This window comes from Copadichromis virginalis, linkage group LG12, assembly GCF_057382275.1.
Source record: "Copadichromis virginalis isolate Kocher_CV1m ecotype Utaka linkage group LG12, C_Virginalis_male_GT1.1, whole genome shotgun sequence".
Taxonomy (NCBI): domain Eukaryota; kingdom Metazoa; phylum Chordata; class Actinopteri; order Cichliformes; family Cichlidae; genus Copadichromis; species Copadichromis virginalis.
The window spans coordinates 40,784,733-40,802,094 of NC_140629.1; the positions used below are offsets into that span (position 1 = coordinate 40,784,733).

Sequence of the window (17,362 nt, forward strand, 5' to 3'; positions counted from 1 at the left end):
CACCTGACCTGCTCTCACTGACTCCGCCCACTCGCCCATGTGTTTTGTTTTCCAGTAAAAGTCTGAAGCACATTTTACTAAAATCACAGAAACAAATAAAGACGGAAGTTTCGGGGAAACCTGAGCACGACTGTGACACACACACACACACACACACACACACACACTGAGCACCTGTGGGTGTCCGAGTCAGCTGATCTCACAGATCAACAACAGTTTCACTCAGCTGCACTGAGCATGCTCAGTACTACGAGCATCAGTACATTGTAGTACAAGTAATAGTTTGACTACTATGCAGTAGCATCAGTAGTGTATCAGTACTCTGATGGCGGTGTGTGTCGGCGGCCTCGGCGTGACTGACAGCCATTGACGTCTCTGTCAGCTCGCTGCCGTCTCCTCCCGTGTGAGAGCAGTAATCACAGTTTAGGACGCCTTCATGTTAAAATATCTCCGTTTACCTCTGAAGTCGAGATTGAAACCTCACTCAGACGCTCGCCGCCGTTTCAAAGCGGTGATTTGGGTAAATGACTATAATTAATCCTCCGCCGCGGCGGTTTGAGGCCCCGCGGGGCCGGGCGTGCCGTTTGATTGACAGCTCTATTTTTAAGCCTTCCTGCTGACAACAGGACGTGGAGCAGGAGGGAACGGGGACGTTTGATGGATGATGGACAGTTTGTCCTCATTTCCTCTTCCTCCTGCCATGAAGTCCACCTGACGGCACTGATTGGAGGAAAGTTTCTCCTTGAGAATCTGGACCAGGTTCTGGAGCTGAGCGGGGAAGTTATTGAAACCATTCTGACGGCAGAGCCACGAGGATGCTGCGAGCGATGGAGATGGAGATGGTCCGCTGTGGCGGACCCTGAAGGAAAGAATAGAATCTCTGAGTAGTGTTGCTGGAGGAGGCCGGAGCTGCACTCCCTGCAGGCTCACCTGCAGTGTGACTTGGAGGCTCAAACCACACCTGCTGCACCGCCCGCCCGACCCTCCAGTGTTCTCGCTGACAGCAGGATGTTCCTCCCTCTGATTGACTCCCTGAAATAGTTTAAGGATATAAATGTTTATAATAACATCCAAAGTATGTCAGTGTTTTTTACACGCAGGCAGTCTCCCTTATTACTAGAGTGTGTATCCGGAATGAGATGACGCTACTGCGCATGTCCACGCAATCAGCTGCTGAGCAGAGAAGGCGGGGTTTGTGACATAGCAGGAAGCATTAATCACGCGTGTCTGTACGTGTGGAGAGTTTCACAGTGAGTATTTATTTGTCTCGTTTTCCTCTTTTTAATTTTTTTCTTTTAATCTGAAAGGTCTTCGCAGACCGGAAGTTTCTGTTAGCATCAGGTCAACGGTAGCAGCCGCGCGCTCTCGTGTCGAACTTTAAACACGCCGCTCTGTGGTGGGTTAAGCTCCTCGTGGGCCTAATTCACAGCTGTTTTACACGTGACTGAAGGTAAACTGCTGCGCAGCTGAACCAATAAGAGAAGCTCTTCTTCAAACTGTTTGTGAATGGAGTTTGGTGTGAGAGTGACTCACAGCTCTGTGTTTACCTGTAGTTTGTGGACACACGCACACCTCTGATGATGTCATCTTCCGATGAACAGTTGTGTCGGAACAGCTCCAGCGACATGACGTCATCACCGCCATCCCGCAAACGGAAACGTCAGAAGGCTCAGCAGCCATGGGTGAGCTCTCTCTCTCAGTGCGTTCATTTGATGTTTCTGTGACTTTGAGGTGCCGCAGAAAGCAGAGAAGAGGAGGAGCTCCTTCATACTGCAGGTGGCAGCAAAGGAGGAGGAGCCTGCAGGTGCAGATCCAGGTTTCCTCTGTTAGCCGGCTCAGTAAATCCAAACCGCTGTCTCTGTTAAGCCCTTCAGCTTTCAGCCTGTTCACTCTTCTTCTGTATGAAAAGCATCAGCAGAGCTCCGCCCACTGTTATCAGAGGAACAGCTGATTCAGTGGTTAGTGACTGATTCATGTGGGCAACATTGTCTCACTGAGAGGCAGCAACACAATCAGAACGTGGATTTTAAACACAAACTCTGAACCAGGTGATGTGCTCAGAAGCCGTTACCATGGTGATCTAACAGGGGAAGCTGCCTTCATGTCATCATAGCTTGCTAACCTGCTAACCTCACTTCTTAGTTACAGCTTTCGCCCATGGCAACTGCAGAGAGCCACAGAATAAAGGCTGCAGTTCCCTTCATGACCACAGGGGTCACCATATGAACTGTCTTTATTTTTTAGGCTCCACCCAGTGACAGGACAGACGGGACCCCGAAGAAGAAGAAGAAGAAGGATGGAGCGAAGGAAACGGGACGTGGCGGCATCAAGACCTCCTCACTCTTCAAACATAACCCTGACATCCCAGACATCCACAGGTGCAGCTCCGCCTCCGATTGGCTCATTGAACCAGCTTCTCGGCTGGTTCTGATTGGCTCAGACTGCAGAACGTTCCGGAGTGATCAGTAATCAATAATTTGGAGTCTTCTTTCCTTCAGACCAGCCATCGCTCAGCTGAAGGAGAAGATTTTTACCTCCGACTCGTTTTCAGACCTCGACCTGCACCCTCACTTGGTAACACACACACACTTTCGTCTGTCTCACGTTCAGCATCGCTGCTTCATTGTCAGCTGCTCTGATTGGCTGTTTCTGTCTTCTAGGTGGCCACTCTGAACAAAGTCATGAATATTTCTACACTCACCAGGTTGGTTTTTACACACACACACCTGACTGTGACCTGATCAACGTATAAACTCTACAAAGGGACATTGCAATGTTGTTGTTTTGTTTGTTTTTTAAAATACTTACTCAGTGTACAGAAGCAGACGATCCCAGCTCTCCTGGCGGGACGCGATGCTGTGGTCCGCTCTCAGACAGGATCAGGTGAGTCACCTGTCGTACCTGATACAGCAGGTCTCTGTGGGTCGATCAGTCACACTGAGGTGTTCTCAGGTGAGAGGGTCTCCTTCTGGGTGGACATAAAACACGTCACCTGACTCAGGAGGTGTCCAGGTGACCTCCTGAGTCAGGTGAGTCAGGGCTTGTTAATGTGTGTGTCTGCGGGCCTTTTGTGGGTGTTTATCGTACGTGCATATCGATGCAGCCCAGTTTAGTTCCTGCAGCGTCGTGTTGTTTTTGAAGGTCACATGTTCAAACATGAACGTACAGGATCAGAACTACTCTCTGTAACGAGGAAGAAGGTTTGTATTAGATTGCACTGTGAGGAAAGTCATTTAGCAACATGTCCTAATGAAAGCCACCCAAACGTGTCTGCAGGTAAAACTCTGTCCTACGCCGTCCCGCTGGTCCAGAGTCTTCAGTCGATTCAGCCGAAGGTCAGCAGGTCAGATGGTCCTCTGGCTCTCATCATCGTCCCCACCAGAGAGGTTCGGTCAGATTAGCACGTTTCACTGTAGTGTCATCCGTGACTTCCTGTTCACACGCTGAAGGTTGGCTCTTCTGTTTGTCAGCTCGCCCAGCAGACCTTCCAGACCTTCCAGAAGCTTCTGAAGGTAACACAGTATTCACAGCTGTTGTTTCATATTGTACTCTATGGTTAAAGTCCCTAAAGCAGATGGAGGCGCTCATTCTAAACGAGTTGTTACCTCTGTCACATGGACACGCTCCGGTCCCACCACAGACACGACAAACCCACCAAACACAGTCAAACGTTAGAATGCGGCACAACGTCAGAGACCAAAGTAATGAAGGAAGTGTGCAGCGTAGCTTACCACCCTGCAACGGCCGACATGTGGACGAGCCAAGCAAAGTGTGCTTAGCGCTGCAGTCGATGTTCGCACAGCGGTGGGTTTCCTGACGTCCACACGGGAGCAGGAATGACAGCCGGACGCCTCGGGAAGTGCTCGCGTCACTGCGTGGGGTCAGCCAGTGAGTGTCACTGTGGGCCACGTTCATTTTGTAAGAATGAAATAGTGCTTAGGATGTGGTGATTATGGAAATCCTTCACTGCATTTACAGAAAATGCATCAGCATAGTCGTGCAGAGAATATGGCAGCACAGATCCACAAGCAGGGCTGGGTCCCAGTATAGACCCCCGAGGGGCGGCTGTCCCACCAACCCAGCACAAAGTCCAAATATTCACCACAATCAGTGGCTCTGAAAATTCACTAATCACTTCACGGCCCCAGCTCTGCGTTTTTCAGAGGTGTGTGCTTGCTGTGGTTTGTAGCACCAACAACTTCCTGCTTCGCATGTGGATATAGAAATCAGCAGCTGACAGAGAAACGAGAGCTTTGCATGAGTCGCTCTCAGGTGTGTCTCTCTCTTTGCAGCCGTTTACCTGGATCGTCCCAGGTGTCCTGATGGGAGGAGAGAAGAGGAAAGCGGAGAAGGCCAGGTGTGATCACAAAGCACGTTCGTTCGTCAGCTCTGGAAAAAGAGCAAAGCTGTGTGGCGCTCAGCAGAGCTCAGATCCAGGCTTTTAGAGATGTGAAGCCGCTGGAGTCTGTTCTCAGCTGCTCTGTGGCGTCTGAAGCGATGCTGTCGTAACAATATTATTCTGTCTTCAGGATCCGTAAAGGAATCAACATCCTGGTTTCGACTCCTGGACGTCTGGTGGACCATATCAAAAACACCCTGAGCATCGCCTTCAGCGCCGTCCGCTGGCTGGTCCTGGACGAGGCCGATCGGTAACTCTTAGGCGTAGTTGACTCCGATTCCCTTTGATCGACGCCCTCCTGCAGCGTGGACTTAATTTTATGTCCATGTGTGCGTTCAGGACGTTGGACCTCGGCTTTGAGAAGGACCTGACGGTCATATTAAACAGCCTGAACTCTGCGGGACCAGCCCGACAGAACGTGCTGCTCTCTGCGACGCTCACAAATGGCAAGTCCACCGCTGTGCTGCCCCTCCTGTAGTTCCTCCGTCGGCCCGTAGAGGGCAGTATAACAGCCTCTGTGTGTTTCAGGTGTGACGCGGTTAGCAGACGTGTGTTTAAACGACCCGGTCAGCATCCACGTGTCTGGCGCTCCCTGCTCTGACCTCACCACCACCTCCGCTGTAACATGTGACCCCGAAGGAGCCAGCCAATCAGAGAGCTTTGCTGTGCCTGAGGCTCTGAAGCAGTTTGTGGTGGTGGTTCCCAGTAAGGTCAGACTGGTCTGCCTGGCTGCTTTCATACTGGACAAATGCAAGGTGAACAGTCCGGAAGTGGTCATAACGATAAGTACAAGGCAGGAAGGAAAAAAGGAAAGCTAAAATCTGATTGGTCCTCGATGTTTTCCTTTCAGTTTTCTCAGAACGACAAACTCATCGTCTTCATCTCGAGCTGCGAGGCCGTCGAGTTCCTTCACTCTCTCTTCACCGCTGTGCTCTCCAGGCCCTCAGCCAATCACAAACCTCCGCTGAGGTTCCTGCGTCTCCATGGCAACATGAAGCAGGAGGTAATGCTGCCGTTTTGCCGCCGTTTCTGCTGCTGTCCGCCTCTCAGTGTTAAATGCGTGTTTGTTTTCCCCACCAGGACCGCACGGAGGCCTTCCAGCAGTTTTCGGCGTCACAGTCGGGAGTGCTGCTCTGTACGGTCGGTATCCTTTAACCTGCAGTGTGCGCTGTGACCACCAGGGGGCAGACTGTATTTTAAACGCAACACATGACTGTACATATATGTAATACATATGTAAGTCGTGTCCAAATTCCAGGGCTGCATCCTCCTGAGGACCCGGCCTTCGCGGTCTACGTGGGCCGGGTCCTCAGAAGGTCGGGCAGGCCGGAAGTAAACGGCTGTGAAATGGGACGGTCCAGCCTTCAGATCTGCGTCACCGCTGTCTCGTGGAGTTTAATAAACTCGGCCGTCTGCTCCTTGCTGTCTAAAATATAACAGGACACTGGAGGAAACTCTCGACCATCTCACACTTCTGCTTAATCAGCCGTGTGAAAACCAAGGAGGAACCCACCCGATAAATAAAGTTTTATCTAATCTAATAACTTTAATCTCAGCCAAACCGATTTACTCAGGAACAAACAAAACACTGAAAAAAGCCCAACAATAACATTTTTAGGTTGTATAAGTGACTCCTATATCACGTTTAACCCGAGTAGCGAAGGTGATCTGAACATGATGTGCCGGGAGTTGTGCCGTTCTCGGCCGCATCAGTGACCCTCGAGCTCCCGGCTCGCTGTCGAGCTGGTGGGTAGCAGACGTCTCCGAAAACGTCGAAGCACTTTTGCAAATATGCGATATCTTGATAAACCGAGCAGATATTTGATGTTTACACAGCTACTTTCTCGCCTGAAAATATGTTCAAAGTTTATTTTGTGACCCAGAAAGATTAGTATGAGTAATTTTAAAACTTAGTAGCGGCCGCCATTGTTGGACACACCCGACCCATCCTTCAAATTCGGGGAAAAGGAGGACGCATTTGTCTGCTGCATTCAGAGGAGTCTACAAATTTGGACGGCCTTCGGCGCGTCGCTGTGACGGGAGGAAGCAGCCCATGAATTTGGACACGACCGTAAACTTCCTTTGTGTGCTCTTTGTTTCAGGACGTGGCAGCCAGGGGCTTGGACCTGCCCCAGGTCACCTGGATTATTCAGGTGACTTTATGTTATCGAATGAATCAGAAGGATGCAGCGAGTGATTTATTTTGTCTGAAAAGGATGGCATGAGTGAGAGTCACGACTGGAAGAGTTATGGTTGGGTAGCAGGGCTTGTGATTCCAGATGATGAGCCTTTATTAATAATTTGTGATGATGGGTTTGTGGATGTAGCCAATCTGGTGGCAGCTCTGCAGTGAGGTCATGTGTGGGGCGGATACCTGTCGTTTGAATCGTTTGTCAGCAGAAGACGGGGTCTGTAAACAAGTACGCTAACCCAGGTTTCCTGGTCTGTACGAGTCTGATGATGAGTCATTGGCTTATATAAGCACTGCAGTTCCTGTAATGTCCACTAGGGGCTTTATGCAGAAATAATTTTGAAGTAATTGCTCAGAGGTGTCGCAAAGGGGAGGAGGAAGCGTGCAGAATAAACGGGCTCAGATCGTAAGCACCTACATAATGTATCTAGCCAATCAGCGAGCAGGACATGACTGATAACCTTTTTGGTTTTTCCCAGTACACTCCTCCCACCGCAGCGGCCGAGTACGTTCACCGCGTCGGACGTACAGCTCGGATTGGAGCGCGAGGAAGCAGCCTCCTCTTCCTCACCCCCGCTGAGACCGCCTTTATCACTGAGCTGGCCAATCACAACATCAGGTTTGCTGACGTGCAGTGTCATGCTGGGTGGCACTTGTGCTGGTTTTAACCATGTGGGTGGGGCTTACTGTGTTTCAGCCTATCAGAGATGAAGCTGCAGGACATCCTGTCCAGTCTGATGTTCGATGATGTCTACAAGGGGCGGGGCAAGTACCATAGCAAGGTAGGTCACTTCCGAAAACTTCTGTCAGGTGGCTGCGGGTGAGGCTGGTGATCAGATGTGATTGGCTGAGACACTAAATGTTTTTTTTTTTTTTATTTCTGCCATTTTTTTATCTTGAGCAATTCAAGCTCCGCCTCCTAGTAAACTCTGGTAACTTGTAATAGCTGAATAGCACCAGCAGGCGGCGCCTCCTTTGACGTTTTTGAATGTAGGCTCCCATCATGGACTCCATCAGCTCTGATGCTGTTAGCGCGCTGCAGGGCATGCTGAGTGACGCAGCGGCTACGATCTCCACCTGAGACCTGCTTCAGAAGCTGGTCGCCCATAACAACCAGTCCGAGCCGATACCAGCCCATTCCAGCCGGTATCGGCTTAGCGACTGGTGCCGCAGCTTTGTGAGGCGAGCGTGAGCAGGAGGTCACCGCTTGTGCTTAAAGAACAAGGTGTGTTTAGCGGCGAGCAGATCGTGCCCTGATGACGAGGAGGCGCCAGCCTGCTCGTTAGTCTCCAGACACAGGAAGCGTGTCGTTTCTGCCTGGAGCCCGCCTGCGGGGGCGGCCGGGCCATCCCCCTGTGTGTGTCGCTGTGTTTTTAATGAGGCTCTTGTAGTATTTTTAAAAAGCTTTAAGACTCTGAGAGAGTGAGACCCCGGCCCAGACCGCCTGCTGTGCGCCGCTTTAAAGTCGCTCCTGTCAGCCAGTCAAAAGCGCCGTGGTGACGGCGTGTGTGAAGCAGGTTCAGCCTCTGATGTTTCCGCTTCCATGACGCGTGACCTGCCACGACCTGATGCTTGTGTCGTCACGCTGTAGCTGTCAGAACAGATTTCAGCTCCTCTCTCTCCACGTCGACCTTTATTTAAACATCTGTTGAGCAGACATCAGGTGGTACGTGGGCGCGTCTCGCACGCTGCCATGGGGACGATGTTCGTGCTGATGCGGGAGCAGAGCTGCTGAATCAAACAGTCTGAAAATTCTGGATTCTTCCCTGTCGGAGTAAACAGGAATAAATCAGTGTGGGGCGTGAGCGCTCGCACGTTCGACCCGCAGCAGCTAAAAATAATCATTTGTGTTTGCACAGCTCACACGTGCTCAGCAGCGCTGTGACGAGCAGGTTTGCACCTTACAGTAGCCCCTCCCACGACCCCAGTCTGAAGTCCTCACCTTTAACACGGGTCAGAGCAATGAGTGACATCACAGACCACGCAGCCCAGCGGGGGGCGCTGCACCACGCTGGTCACATGTGGTGCTTTAGTAAACCGTTCCAGCGCTGAGGCGAGGGAGCTCGAGGCGCAGACGGCAGATTTCCGGAGCACGGCTGAGTCTGACGTGTTTTTTTTTTTTTTTTTCTCTTTCTTCTTCTTCCTGTCAGAGTTCGTCCAAAGCTCTGGAGCAGGAAGTCCGCGAGCGAGCGACCGTCCTTCAGACTGAGTTTGAGAACTTTGTCCACGCGGACGCTCGGTCGCTACAGGCTGCCAAGAAAGGTAACGACGCCGAGAACGTGACGAGAGTGAGGAGAACGTGCTGCTGTTTTATTGGCTGACCTGTCACTGTGATGTCAACAGCACTGCAGTCCTTCCTGCGAGCGTACACCACCTACCCTGCTCACCTCAAACACATCTTCCACATCCGCTCGCTCCACCTGGGCCACGCCGCCAAGAGCTTTGGCCTCAGAGACGCTCCGCAGGGTCTGACTGCCGCCGCCGGTCCCGGGGCCTCCGGGAGCCACAGGAAGAACCAGAACCAGGCCCGGAAGCAGACCGGGAGTCCGGCCAAGAACCAGAACCAGAAGAAGCTGACTGGAAAGAAGAGGTGAGTGAGGACTGTGCAGCCGAGGGTTCTAACCTTAATTTAAACACACACAGAGTCGGGATGGACCCGCTGCACACCTGGACCAGCAGGTGTGACTGTTTGAAGTGATGCAGTCACCAGCTGAGCGCACGCTCACCTCCACCACTCCATCGCTGAAGCAAACGTTTGCTCAACGCCTTCTAGACGAGAACACAGACACACAGCGTGTCAGGATGTCAAAGGGCGTATCAGCCCAGAAGCTGTGAGGCCGTTTGTCAGCACACGGCCCCGACGCGCTTCGTGTAAGCGAAGGAAGCACGAACGCCTTCAAACACAAAGATGGAGACAGTAAAAGCGCTCAGGCGAGGCCTCGACGCAGCACGGTGTGTGTGTGCGTGCACGTGCGTGCGTGTGTGTGTGTGTGTGTGTGTGCGCGTGCGTGCGTGCGTGTGTTTGCTCGTGCTCATTGGTCCTGCTGTGATGACTGCCACAAACACACACGCTTGTACATAATCAAAGTGGGTCCCCTCAGTCACACATGGCGTTTACACGCCGTCCACTCAGGAGTGTGTGTGTGTGCGTGTGTTTGCGTGTGACATGTATAAAGAAGCTGATTATAAAACTAATACTGTTCTTGTTGTCATGACGACGAGCTGATGGCGCCCTTCTTCCTCTCTGTGTCTCAGGTTTGGTCAGAGGGAGGTCCGGCTGATCTGCTCAGAGTTCTCCAGCGGGCTGGAGAGTAGAGACGCCAAGAAGAAGAAGAAGAAGAAGAAGGAGGAGGAGGAGTGATGAAGAAGAGTCTGATGTTGAGCAGCTGAGGCGATGGTCAATATATGAAAGATGTGATTGATGCTGACGTGTGAGCGAGCTCCTCCTCCTGCCTTGGCTGGTTGGCCGGTGCACTCGTCGGTCTGTGACGAGATTTTTGAGTTTCAGACGGTCGCAGAATAACGACCATCGGACCGCTCCACCCTCACCACTTCACGCACGTTTCTGTCGCTCCGAGCTGCGAGTTTGAAACCCGAGTGCTGCTCGTGGACACGCCCCCGACTCCCCGCCCTGTTCCTGACTGTGCACCTGTTTCATTTGTCCTTAGGGGCCACCGTACTGCATCCCCAACATGAACCCGTGCTAATAAAAGCAGATGTTTGTGTGCAGATGTTTGTGTGCAGATGTTTGTGTGCAGATGTTTGTGTGCAGATGTGTTCTTCCAGCTGTTTTCACTTTTGAAGCAAAGCAGACGAGATCCTCGTGACAACGCTTCAGTGTTCACGGGGGGGGGGGGGGGGGCTCTATTGTATTGAGGTTTAAATTTTGCTCTTGACCAAATATGGTTACTTCCTGGAACAAAGCCAGTTCAGCCTTAGAGGTGGGGCGAGGAGCTCAGAGGAGAGCCGCTCATAGGTGCAGCTGGGAGGAGGAGGATGGGGAGGTGCGTCCCAGTCGGAACCAGCAGAGTGCCGCCTGCTCACCAGACAGAGTTGCTGTAAACCAAGCCTGGGAACCAATCAGAGCCATCGCTTTCACTTTGAATCAAAGGAAAACAACAATGAGAATCTTTATTTTCTTTATTGAAAATGTAAAAACCGAAGTCAGAGCTACAGAAACGCACAGAGAAGTTCGTGGCTCGACCACGGCTCTACACTCCTGCCTGGACTCGCTGTCCAGACGTGAACGTCACTGTTGTTTCCTTGCTTGAGCCCCGCCTCCTGAGCCCCGGCACCGCCACAGCAGTTTGTTCCTGAGGGAACCAGTCCTAGTCAGTGGGGAAGGGGCTGAGTGTGGGTGAGAATGTGGGGTAGCAGAGGCGGGGCTGGGTGGTGTTGGTGGGCGTGGCTTCGATACAGGTATAGGTTCATTGTGGGCGGGGCAGGAGGGTACAGGTAGTGCGTGGGCAGGAACATCCTGCCGGCCTCGGCCAGCAGCTCCAAGCCGGCGGCAGACTGACGCTTCCACTTGGTCCTGCCGGGAAAAACAAAGCGCACGTTACTCACCGCAAACACACCTTACCCCAGTCTGCTGTCACGTGACTGGACCTGAACCAATCAGCACGTGTCAGCACATGTGCAGTAAAATTCCCTCCATCCGGAGCACACGTGTAGGGTTGCCAACCGTCCCTTAAAATACGGAATCGTCCCGTATTTCGAAACAAAAGCACACGTCCCGTATTGAGCTAATAAGGGACGCACTTTGTCCCGTAATACAGTGAGAATCAAAAGTAGTCTATAACTTTTAATGGAATTAACGCTTTGTTTGAAAACATAATTCCCAGCCCCTCTCCTGCTTTGTGACCAATGAGCTGACAGCACACTTATGACAATTCGAGTATGACAATTCAGATTACCGCTCATCTCATTGGTCGAGGAAAGGTCGCTTGCGGAGAAAATACCGGAAGACAACAGGTGACCACAACAAGAAGCATGGCCAACAGGGAAACAAACGCTGACACTGCGGTGCAAGTCTCGGACGACAGTACACCTAAAGCTGGGCAGACACTGTGCGATTTTTTCAGTCACGTTATTCAGCTCCTGCTCAAACTGCACGATTGACTCGCAGGGGTTAGAAGTTGCAGGTCACGATGCAGGTCTCACACTATACCGCCCGATGCTCTGATGCGACCTGAGTGCTCACACTGTGCCTCCATAACATGAAGGTTATAACAGAAAATCTGTCGCGCTCTCTCTCTGTCTTTCACTCACACAGACACACCACCACCATCAACTTTGCTAAATTGCTAATGAAAAACATGATCAGGCAGCTGTGATTGAGCAGCATGTAAATCCAACTATTTTCACGGTTGTTGTGGTCGTGATAATTTTGTGATGCCACATCGAAAAGGCTCGGATGAGCTTTCCAAAGTTCTACAAGTTGTGCCTCCATCGCTTGTGTCCAGATCACACGCTGCACAGCCGTGCTGCTCCGTCTTTTTCACCGACGTTTACGTTTGCGCATGAGCAGTGTGAGCGGCTGTGGTGACACCCTCACGAGCGATTGATGATCGGGAGCTGGTCGTGAGGTGTTAATCACTTCTCGTTACCCCACGTATACTACACGACGCACGATGAAGGCCAAAATCGGTCCGATCACTCAAAAATCGGCTCAAAATGGGCCTAAAACCGCACAGTGTGAGCCCAGCATTAGAGCAGCAATGTTTGTTCCCCTCAGAGAAAGGGAAGAATGGGAAAAGGAAAACACCTGGCTGGAAAAAGTTAATATGGGCATGTGCAGTGAATATCAGCGCTATGTGGCCAGAAGTGTGATAATATAATTTATTTTGTGTAATAAACAACTGCAAGGATAGATGATTACAACGAATAGATGACTAATACATAAAAGTAATACATAGATGAATAATGATGATGAGTTAAGATGCGTAATCATGGGAACAAGCGGGTTTACAAACAGGAGCAGCTGATTAGCATTAGAAAAGCTGAAATAATATTTCAACTGAAGCCAATTGTACTAAATGCACTAAATGTGCACTGTTACAAGAATGTTTTTCTTTCTATTGTTTTCTATTATTTTAAGTTAAGCAGGACAGAGTGCTTTTAAAGAAAGATTTACTTATATTCTCAAAAGTTAAGCATGACAGGCTTCTGTTTAAGAAAGAGACCTGTTTTACTGTGTTAATGTTGTCATTTTGAGCTAAAAATAAATGGCTAAATGATCATTTGTTTCACATGTGTTCATATCACAAAGAATAGAATATGCATCTACTTAAATCAACTTCAAGTCAAAGGGTTAAAAAAATAATTTCACACACAAAAAAAGAGCTAGAAAATTCACCACACTGGGAAGGGTGAAGACAACTGGGTCGCCCGGCCCTGGCCACGAGGTGTCCCTTATTTATTTTTCAGGGAGTTGGCAACCCTACACACGTGAGTCTACATGATCGTAAAGACTGCAGCAGACATGAGGCGACCCGATTGGATCAGAACCTGCAGACAGGAAGTAGATGTTCCTCCAGCTGTGTAACAGGCTTTAACGCCCAGAACACATCAGCCTCTGCTGAAACTTCTGTCTTCCTTCAAGACAGCTGTCATCTGATTGGCTGCCCCTCACTAACAGAACAGTGGGCAGGGTATCTGCCCCCTCTATGACATCACAAAGATTGGAGCGTAGAAAAAAACTATGACAAACTGAGTGTTTGGAGCAGACTGAGGCTGCGGAGCTTTTCGCTCACAGGGTCACCGCGGCGTTCGTCCTTGAGATGATCACAGTCTGCGCTCACATCGCGGTCATGTGAGCAGGTTCAAATTTCATGTCAGTAAACTTTAAAGAGTTTTTTAATAAAGAAGAAAACAAAATAATGACCAACCACGAGTCCAGGACCGGGACGACCAATAATCTGCTTGATGTTGTGGTACCAGGTGTGTGTTTACCTGCGGTTCTGGTACCAGGTCTTGACCTGCATGTCGCTGAGCTGCAGCGAAGCCGCCAGCTCCATGCGCTCCTGGACGCTCAGATATTTCTGTTTCTGGAAGCTTCTCTCGAGCCTCGCCAGCTGCTGGTCGCTGAACGCCGTCCGTGCCTTACGAGGTTTCTTGAGGCGTGACGTCACCGAGTCGGAGCCGGCGCTCTGCACTGAGGTAGGAATGACGTCACATTAGTCCTGTAAGCTGATTGGTCGGCGACAGAAAAACCAGGTACAGCTCATTCATGATAGTCATTTATTATGATTCAGCTTCTGTTTTAAAAGCCGAGGTTCAGCAGATGAAAGTGATCAATAAAAAAGCGAACATTGATTGACAGCATTTATCAGATTGTTGCGTTGTTCTTACCCGAGGGACGACCACAGTCTGTGTCTGTGGTGTGAAACTGATCCAAGTATCAGACGTGAGGCTGCAGAGTGAACCGACCCCGGCCTGCTGTTCGTTAAACGATTCCAATCATGGTTTTATCTCCGTCACAGCTGTCAGATTAAAAGTGTTTTGAATCACGTGATCACATGTGCTCGCGTTCGCGTGCCAAGTTTAATGAAACCGCCACGATATGATTTTGAGTTTTACAAAAAAAGATGAACTGAAATGACGATAATGTGGTCAGAGAATCATTTGTGCTGAGGTAAGCGTCACAGCTTTAATGATGAACCACGGTGATGACGGCCGTTAGTCATAGTCAGCAGGTTTGAGCTGCTTCAACGTTTAAAGCTAAATATGAACAAATACAATGTTTTAAGTTAAATGACTTTAGCGGTGCTTTCATGTGACCCACACCCACGGGAGCTCTGCTGTGATTAGCAGCTGAACAAAAACCCTGAAAATACACAATAATAACACAAAACAACGAAGCCGCGTTTCAAACTGTGCAGCAAAGACAAAAATATGAACCATCCGCAGGTCTGATGGCTGCGCCAGCGGCAGCTCACTGCGACCGGAGCCGGTTAAAGGTTTCAAGGTTCAGAAGCCGTGACGGAGATTCCTGCGTGATCAGTGTTTTTACTCGGTGCTGATGAAGCTGTGTTTCTCTGTATGGGTCACAAAAACAAACAAACAAACAAACAAACAAACAAACAAACAAACAAACAAACAACAACAACTCTGGTGACATTTCCCGAGTTTCATTATTATAAAATCTGACCAATAAGCTTCAATAACCTGGATTTAACTTTTATTTTGGAAAACTGCTCAGGTCTGCTGTATCCTCTCTGATTAAACATCGTGCATGAGCTGTACCTGAGTACAAACACAGAGCAGGGATGTAAAGTAGTGCACAGCTGCTTTTTTAACTTCACGTGATTCCTGCAGGATCACCCGTGACTCCATCAGTCACGGTTTCAACTGAGTGAAAGAAAGAAGCGCAGGTCCTCTAAAATAAAAGACCCAGAGTCAGCGGGCAGGAGGCTGCTTTGTTTTCCACCCCGATCACCGATTAGAAGTTATGATAAAGACTCTTTAAGATTATGAATTTCATTTCTGTCTCAAAATGAGAAAAACACGTAACGCAGAAACTTTATTTTCGCTTTAAAACAGTTCGACTAACAAGTAAATGAACGCTCAGATTGATTTCTCTCAATTAAAACACAAAAGGTTTGTAATAACGAGACTGTTTCTCTGTTTCACTGACTTTATTCATCTGGTTTTTATTTCTGTCCACGAGTGAAAAATATCTTTGGTTTCTTGGTCGTTGAAAGAAGAAAATAACCTTCTGATGTTTTTAATGAAAATAAAATCCGCGTGATTCTCATTTTTATTTTGATTGAAACTTTACTTTCTCCTTCTCTAAACTCTTTTCTCTGTTTTTACCTGTTTCGCTGTCTGAAGATGAGCTGCTGAGACTTTTATCCTGGAAATCTTCATCCTGTCCGGACCGGAATGGCTCGGCTTCCGGCCCGGGTTGTCCCGGTTCAGAGTAGACCTGTCCCGGGTGAGAGTCCGCTAAAATGTCCCGGATTAGGAAGGAGGAGCAGGCGGAGCGCAGCTGAAGCGGTGCGGGCAGCAGCGGAGGCTCCAGCCGGGGAGCAGGCTCCCTCCACGGGGATGAAGGCGCCGAGCAGCCGCTGCTGTTCCCCGGGCTGAGCTCCGGAGGGTCTGCCCGGGGCAGGAGCGCCCCGAGCGAGAGCAGAGAGTCGATCCGGAACCCGGAGCAGCCGGAGGCGGACACCTCCATCTCCGCCCGGACTCAGGTGAGTCTGACCAAGCAGGTGTGGAGCCACAGCAGCCGGAAACGCGTTAGTTTGACTCTGACGTCATTTTCATGTAAAAAAAAAAAAAAAAAACAGGTTTAAAATAAAGCTATCAGAGTAATCAGAGTATTGATCCGAGGGAAACTGATCAGCAGCTGATCTCAGCGCCAAGACAGTTACACTCTTCCTCCTCCCCCTTCTGTCCTCCTCCTCTTCTTCCTCCTCCTCCTCCACCTCCTCCTGTCCTCCTCCCCCTTCTGTCCTCCTCTTCCTCCTCCTGTCCTCCTCCCCCTTCTGTCCTCCTCTTCCTCCTCCTGTCCTCCTCTTCTTCCTACTCCTGTCCTCCTCCCCCTTCTGTCCTCTTCCTCCCCCACCTCCTCCTGTCCTCTTCCCCCTTCTGTCCTCCTCTTCCTCCTCCACCTCCTCCTGTCCTCCTCCCCCTTCTGCCCTCCTCTTCCTCCTCCTCTTCCTACTCCTGTCCTCCTCCTCCCCCTTCTGCCCTCCTCTTCCTCCTCCACCTCCTCCTGTCCTCCTCCCCCTTCTGTCCTCCTCTTCCTCCTCCTCTTCTTCCTACTCCTGTCCTCCTCCCCCTTCTGCCCTCCTCTTCCTCCTCCACCTCCTTCTGTCCTCCTCTTCCTCCTCCTCTTCTTCCTACTCCTGTCCTCCTCCCCCTTCTGTCCTCCTCTTCCTCCTCCTGTCCTCCTCTTCTTCCTACTCCTGTCCTCCTCCCCCTTCTGTCCTCTTCCTCCCCCACCTCCTCCTGTTCTCTTCCCCCTTCTGTCCTCCTCTTCCTCCTCCTGTCCTCCTCTTCCTCCTCCTGTCCTCTTCCCCCTTCTGTCCTCCTCTTCCTCCTCCTGTCCTCCTCTTCTTCCTCCTCCTGTCCTCCCCCACCTCCTCCTGTCCTCTTCCCCCTTCTGTCCTCCTCTTCCTCCTCCTGTCCTCTTCCTCCCCCTGTCCTCCTCTTCCTCCTCCTCTTCTTCCTACTCCTGTCCTCCTCCCCCTTCTGTCCTCCTCTTCCTCCTCCTCTTCTTCCTCCTCCTGTCCTCCTCCCCCTTCTGCCCTCCTCTTCCTCCTCCTCTTCTTCCTACTCCTGTCCTCCTCCTCCTCCCCCTTCTGTCCTCCTCTTCCTCCTCCTCCTGTCCTCCTCCCCCTTCTGCCCTCCTCTTCCTCCTCCTCCCCCTTCTGTCCTCCTCTTCCTCCTCCTCCTGTCCTCCTCCCCCTTCTGCCCTCCTCTTCCTCCTCCACCTCCTTCTGTCCTCCTCTTCCTCCTCCTCCTGTCCTCCTCCTGTCCTCCTCCCCTTTCTGCCCTCCTCGTCGTCCACGAGGCGTCTTCAGCTCTCCACCCCAACACGAGGCAGTTGGCAGGGGAGCCCACCGACCCTCCAACAGACAAATGAAATGGGGGAAAATAAAATATTTGTGATTCTTGGTTGAAAACTCATTGTTGGCACTGAAAGACACGCCCATCACGCCGCCTCCCCGTGTGTTACAGATGCTGTGTGTGCTTTGTTCCTTTTCTCTTCCATCATTCTCCTAGAGGCTGATGTTGCTCCAGAGCTGTGCTGACTGCAAAGT

The 17,362-nt window shown here is 50.7% G+C and overlaps 2 protein-coding genes across 5 annotated transcripts; one reads left to right on the forward strand and one right to left on the reverse strand.

Annotated features, from left to right (window-relative positions):
• Positions 1 to 32: 32 nt before the first annotated feature.
• ddx31 (DEAD (Asp-Glu-Ala-Asp) box polypeptide 31) lies at positions 33 to 10,319 on the forward strand. 4 transcript variants are annotated; one of them, XM_085476588.1, is made up of 20 exons: positions 33 to 1,450; positions 1,554 to 1,682; positions 2,245 to 2,378; positions 2,499 to 2,574; positions 2,661 to 2,704; positions 2,813 to 2,883; positions 3,277 to 3,386; positions 3,471 to 3,512; positions 4,293 to 4,357; positions 4,530 to 4,649; positions 4,739 to 4,845; positions 4,928 to 5,154; positions 5,250 to 5,402; positions 5,480 to 5,539; positions 6,502 to 6,552; positions 7,070 to 7,209; positions 7,288 to 7,372; positions 8,741 to 8,852; positions 8,934 to 9,180; positions 9,846 to 10,319. In XM_085476588.1, exons 2-20 carry the CDS (start codon positions 1,578 to 1,580, stop codon positions 9,949 to 9,951), a joined length of 2,055 nt encoding a protein of 684 aa, XP_085332714.1. In that variant the 5' UTR covers positions 33 to 1,450; positions 1,554 to 1,577; the 3' UTR covers positions 9,952 to 10,319. The 4 variants fall into 4 exon arrangements, with proteins under 4 accessions (XP_085332714.1, XP_085332715.1, XP_085332713.1 ...); XM_085476589.1 differs by having other exon boundaries at positions 33 to 1,250; XM_085476587.1 differs by having other exon boundaries at positions 33 to 1,682.
• Positions 10,320 to 10,715: 396 nt separating this feature from the next.
• On the reverse strand, positions 10,716 to 15,897 carry barhl1a (BarH-like homeobox 1a). Its single transcript, XM_085476596.1, has 3 exons — positions 15,408 to 15,897; positions 13,545 to 13,746; positions 10,716 to 11,124 (listed from the first exon to the last, which is right to left on the reverse strand). Exons 1-3 carry the CDS (start codon positions 15,769 to 15,771, stop codon positions 10,923 to 10,925), a joined length of 768 nt encoding a protein of 255 aa, XP_085332722.1. The 5' UTR covers positions 15,772 to 15,897; the 3' UTR covers positions 10,716 to 10,922.
• Positions 15,898 to 17,362: the final 1,465 nt, after the last annotated feature.

Bases quoted from the DNA above. Each gene is read 5' to 3' on its own strand.
- barhl1a (XM_085476596.1), bottom strand. From the start codon at position 15,771: ATGGAGGTGTCCGCCTCCGGCTGCTCCGGGTTCCGGATCGACTCTCTG. The intron at 13,747-15,407 runs GTAAAAACAGAG...TTCCTACCTCAG, and splicing joins ATCTTCAGACAGCGAAACAG to TGCAGAGCGCCGGCTCCGAC. The intron at 11,125-13,544 runs GTAAACACACAC...TTTTCCCGGCAG, and splicing joins ACCTGGTACCAGAACCGCAG to GACCAAGTGGAAGCGTCAGT.
- ddx31 (XM_085476587.1), top strand. From the start codon at position 1,578: ATGATGTCATCTTCCGATGAACAGTTGTGTCGGAACAGCTCCAGCGAC. The intron at 2,575-2,660 runs GTAACACACACA...TCTGTCTTCTAG, and splicing joins TCGACCTGCACCCTCACTTG to GTGGCCACTCTGAACAAAGT. The intron at 5,403-5,479 runs GTAATGCTGCCG...TTTCCCCACCAG, and splicing joins ATGGCAACATGAAGCAGGAG to GACCGCACGGAGGCCTTCCA.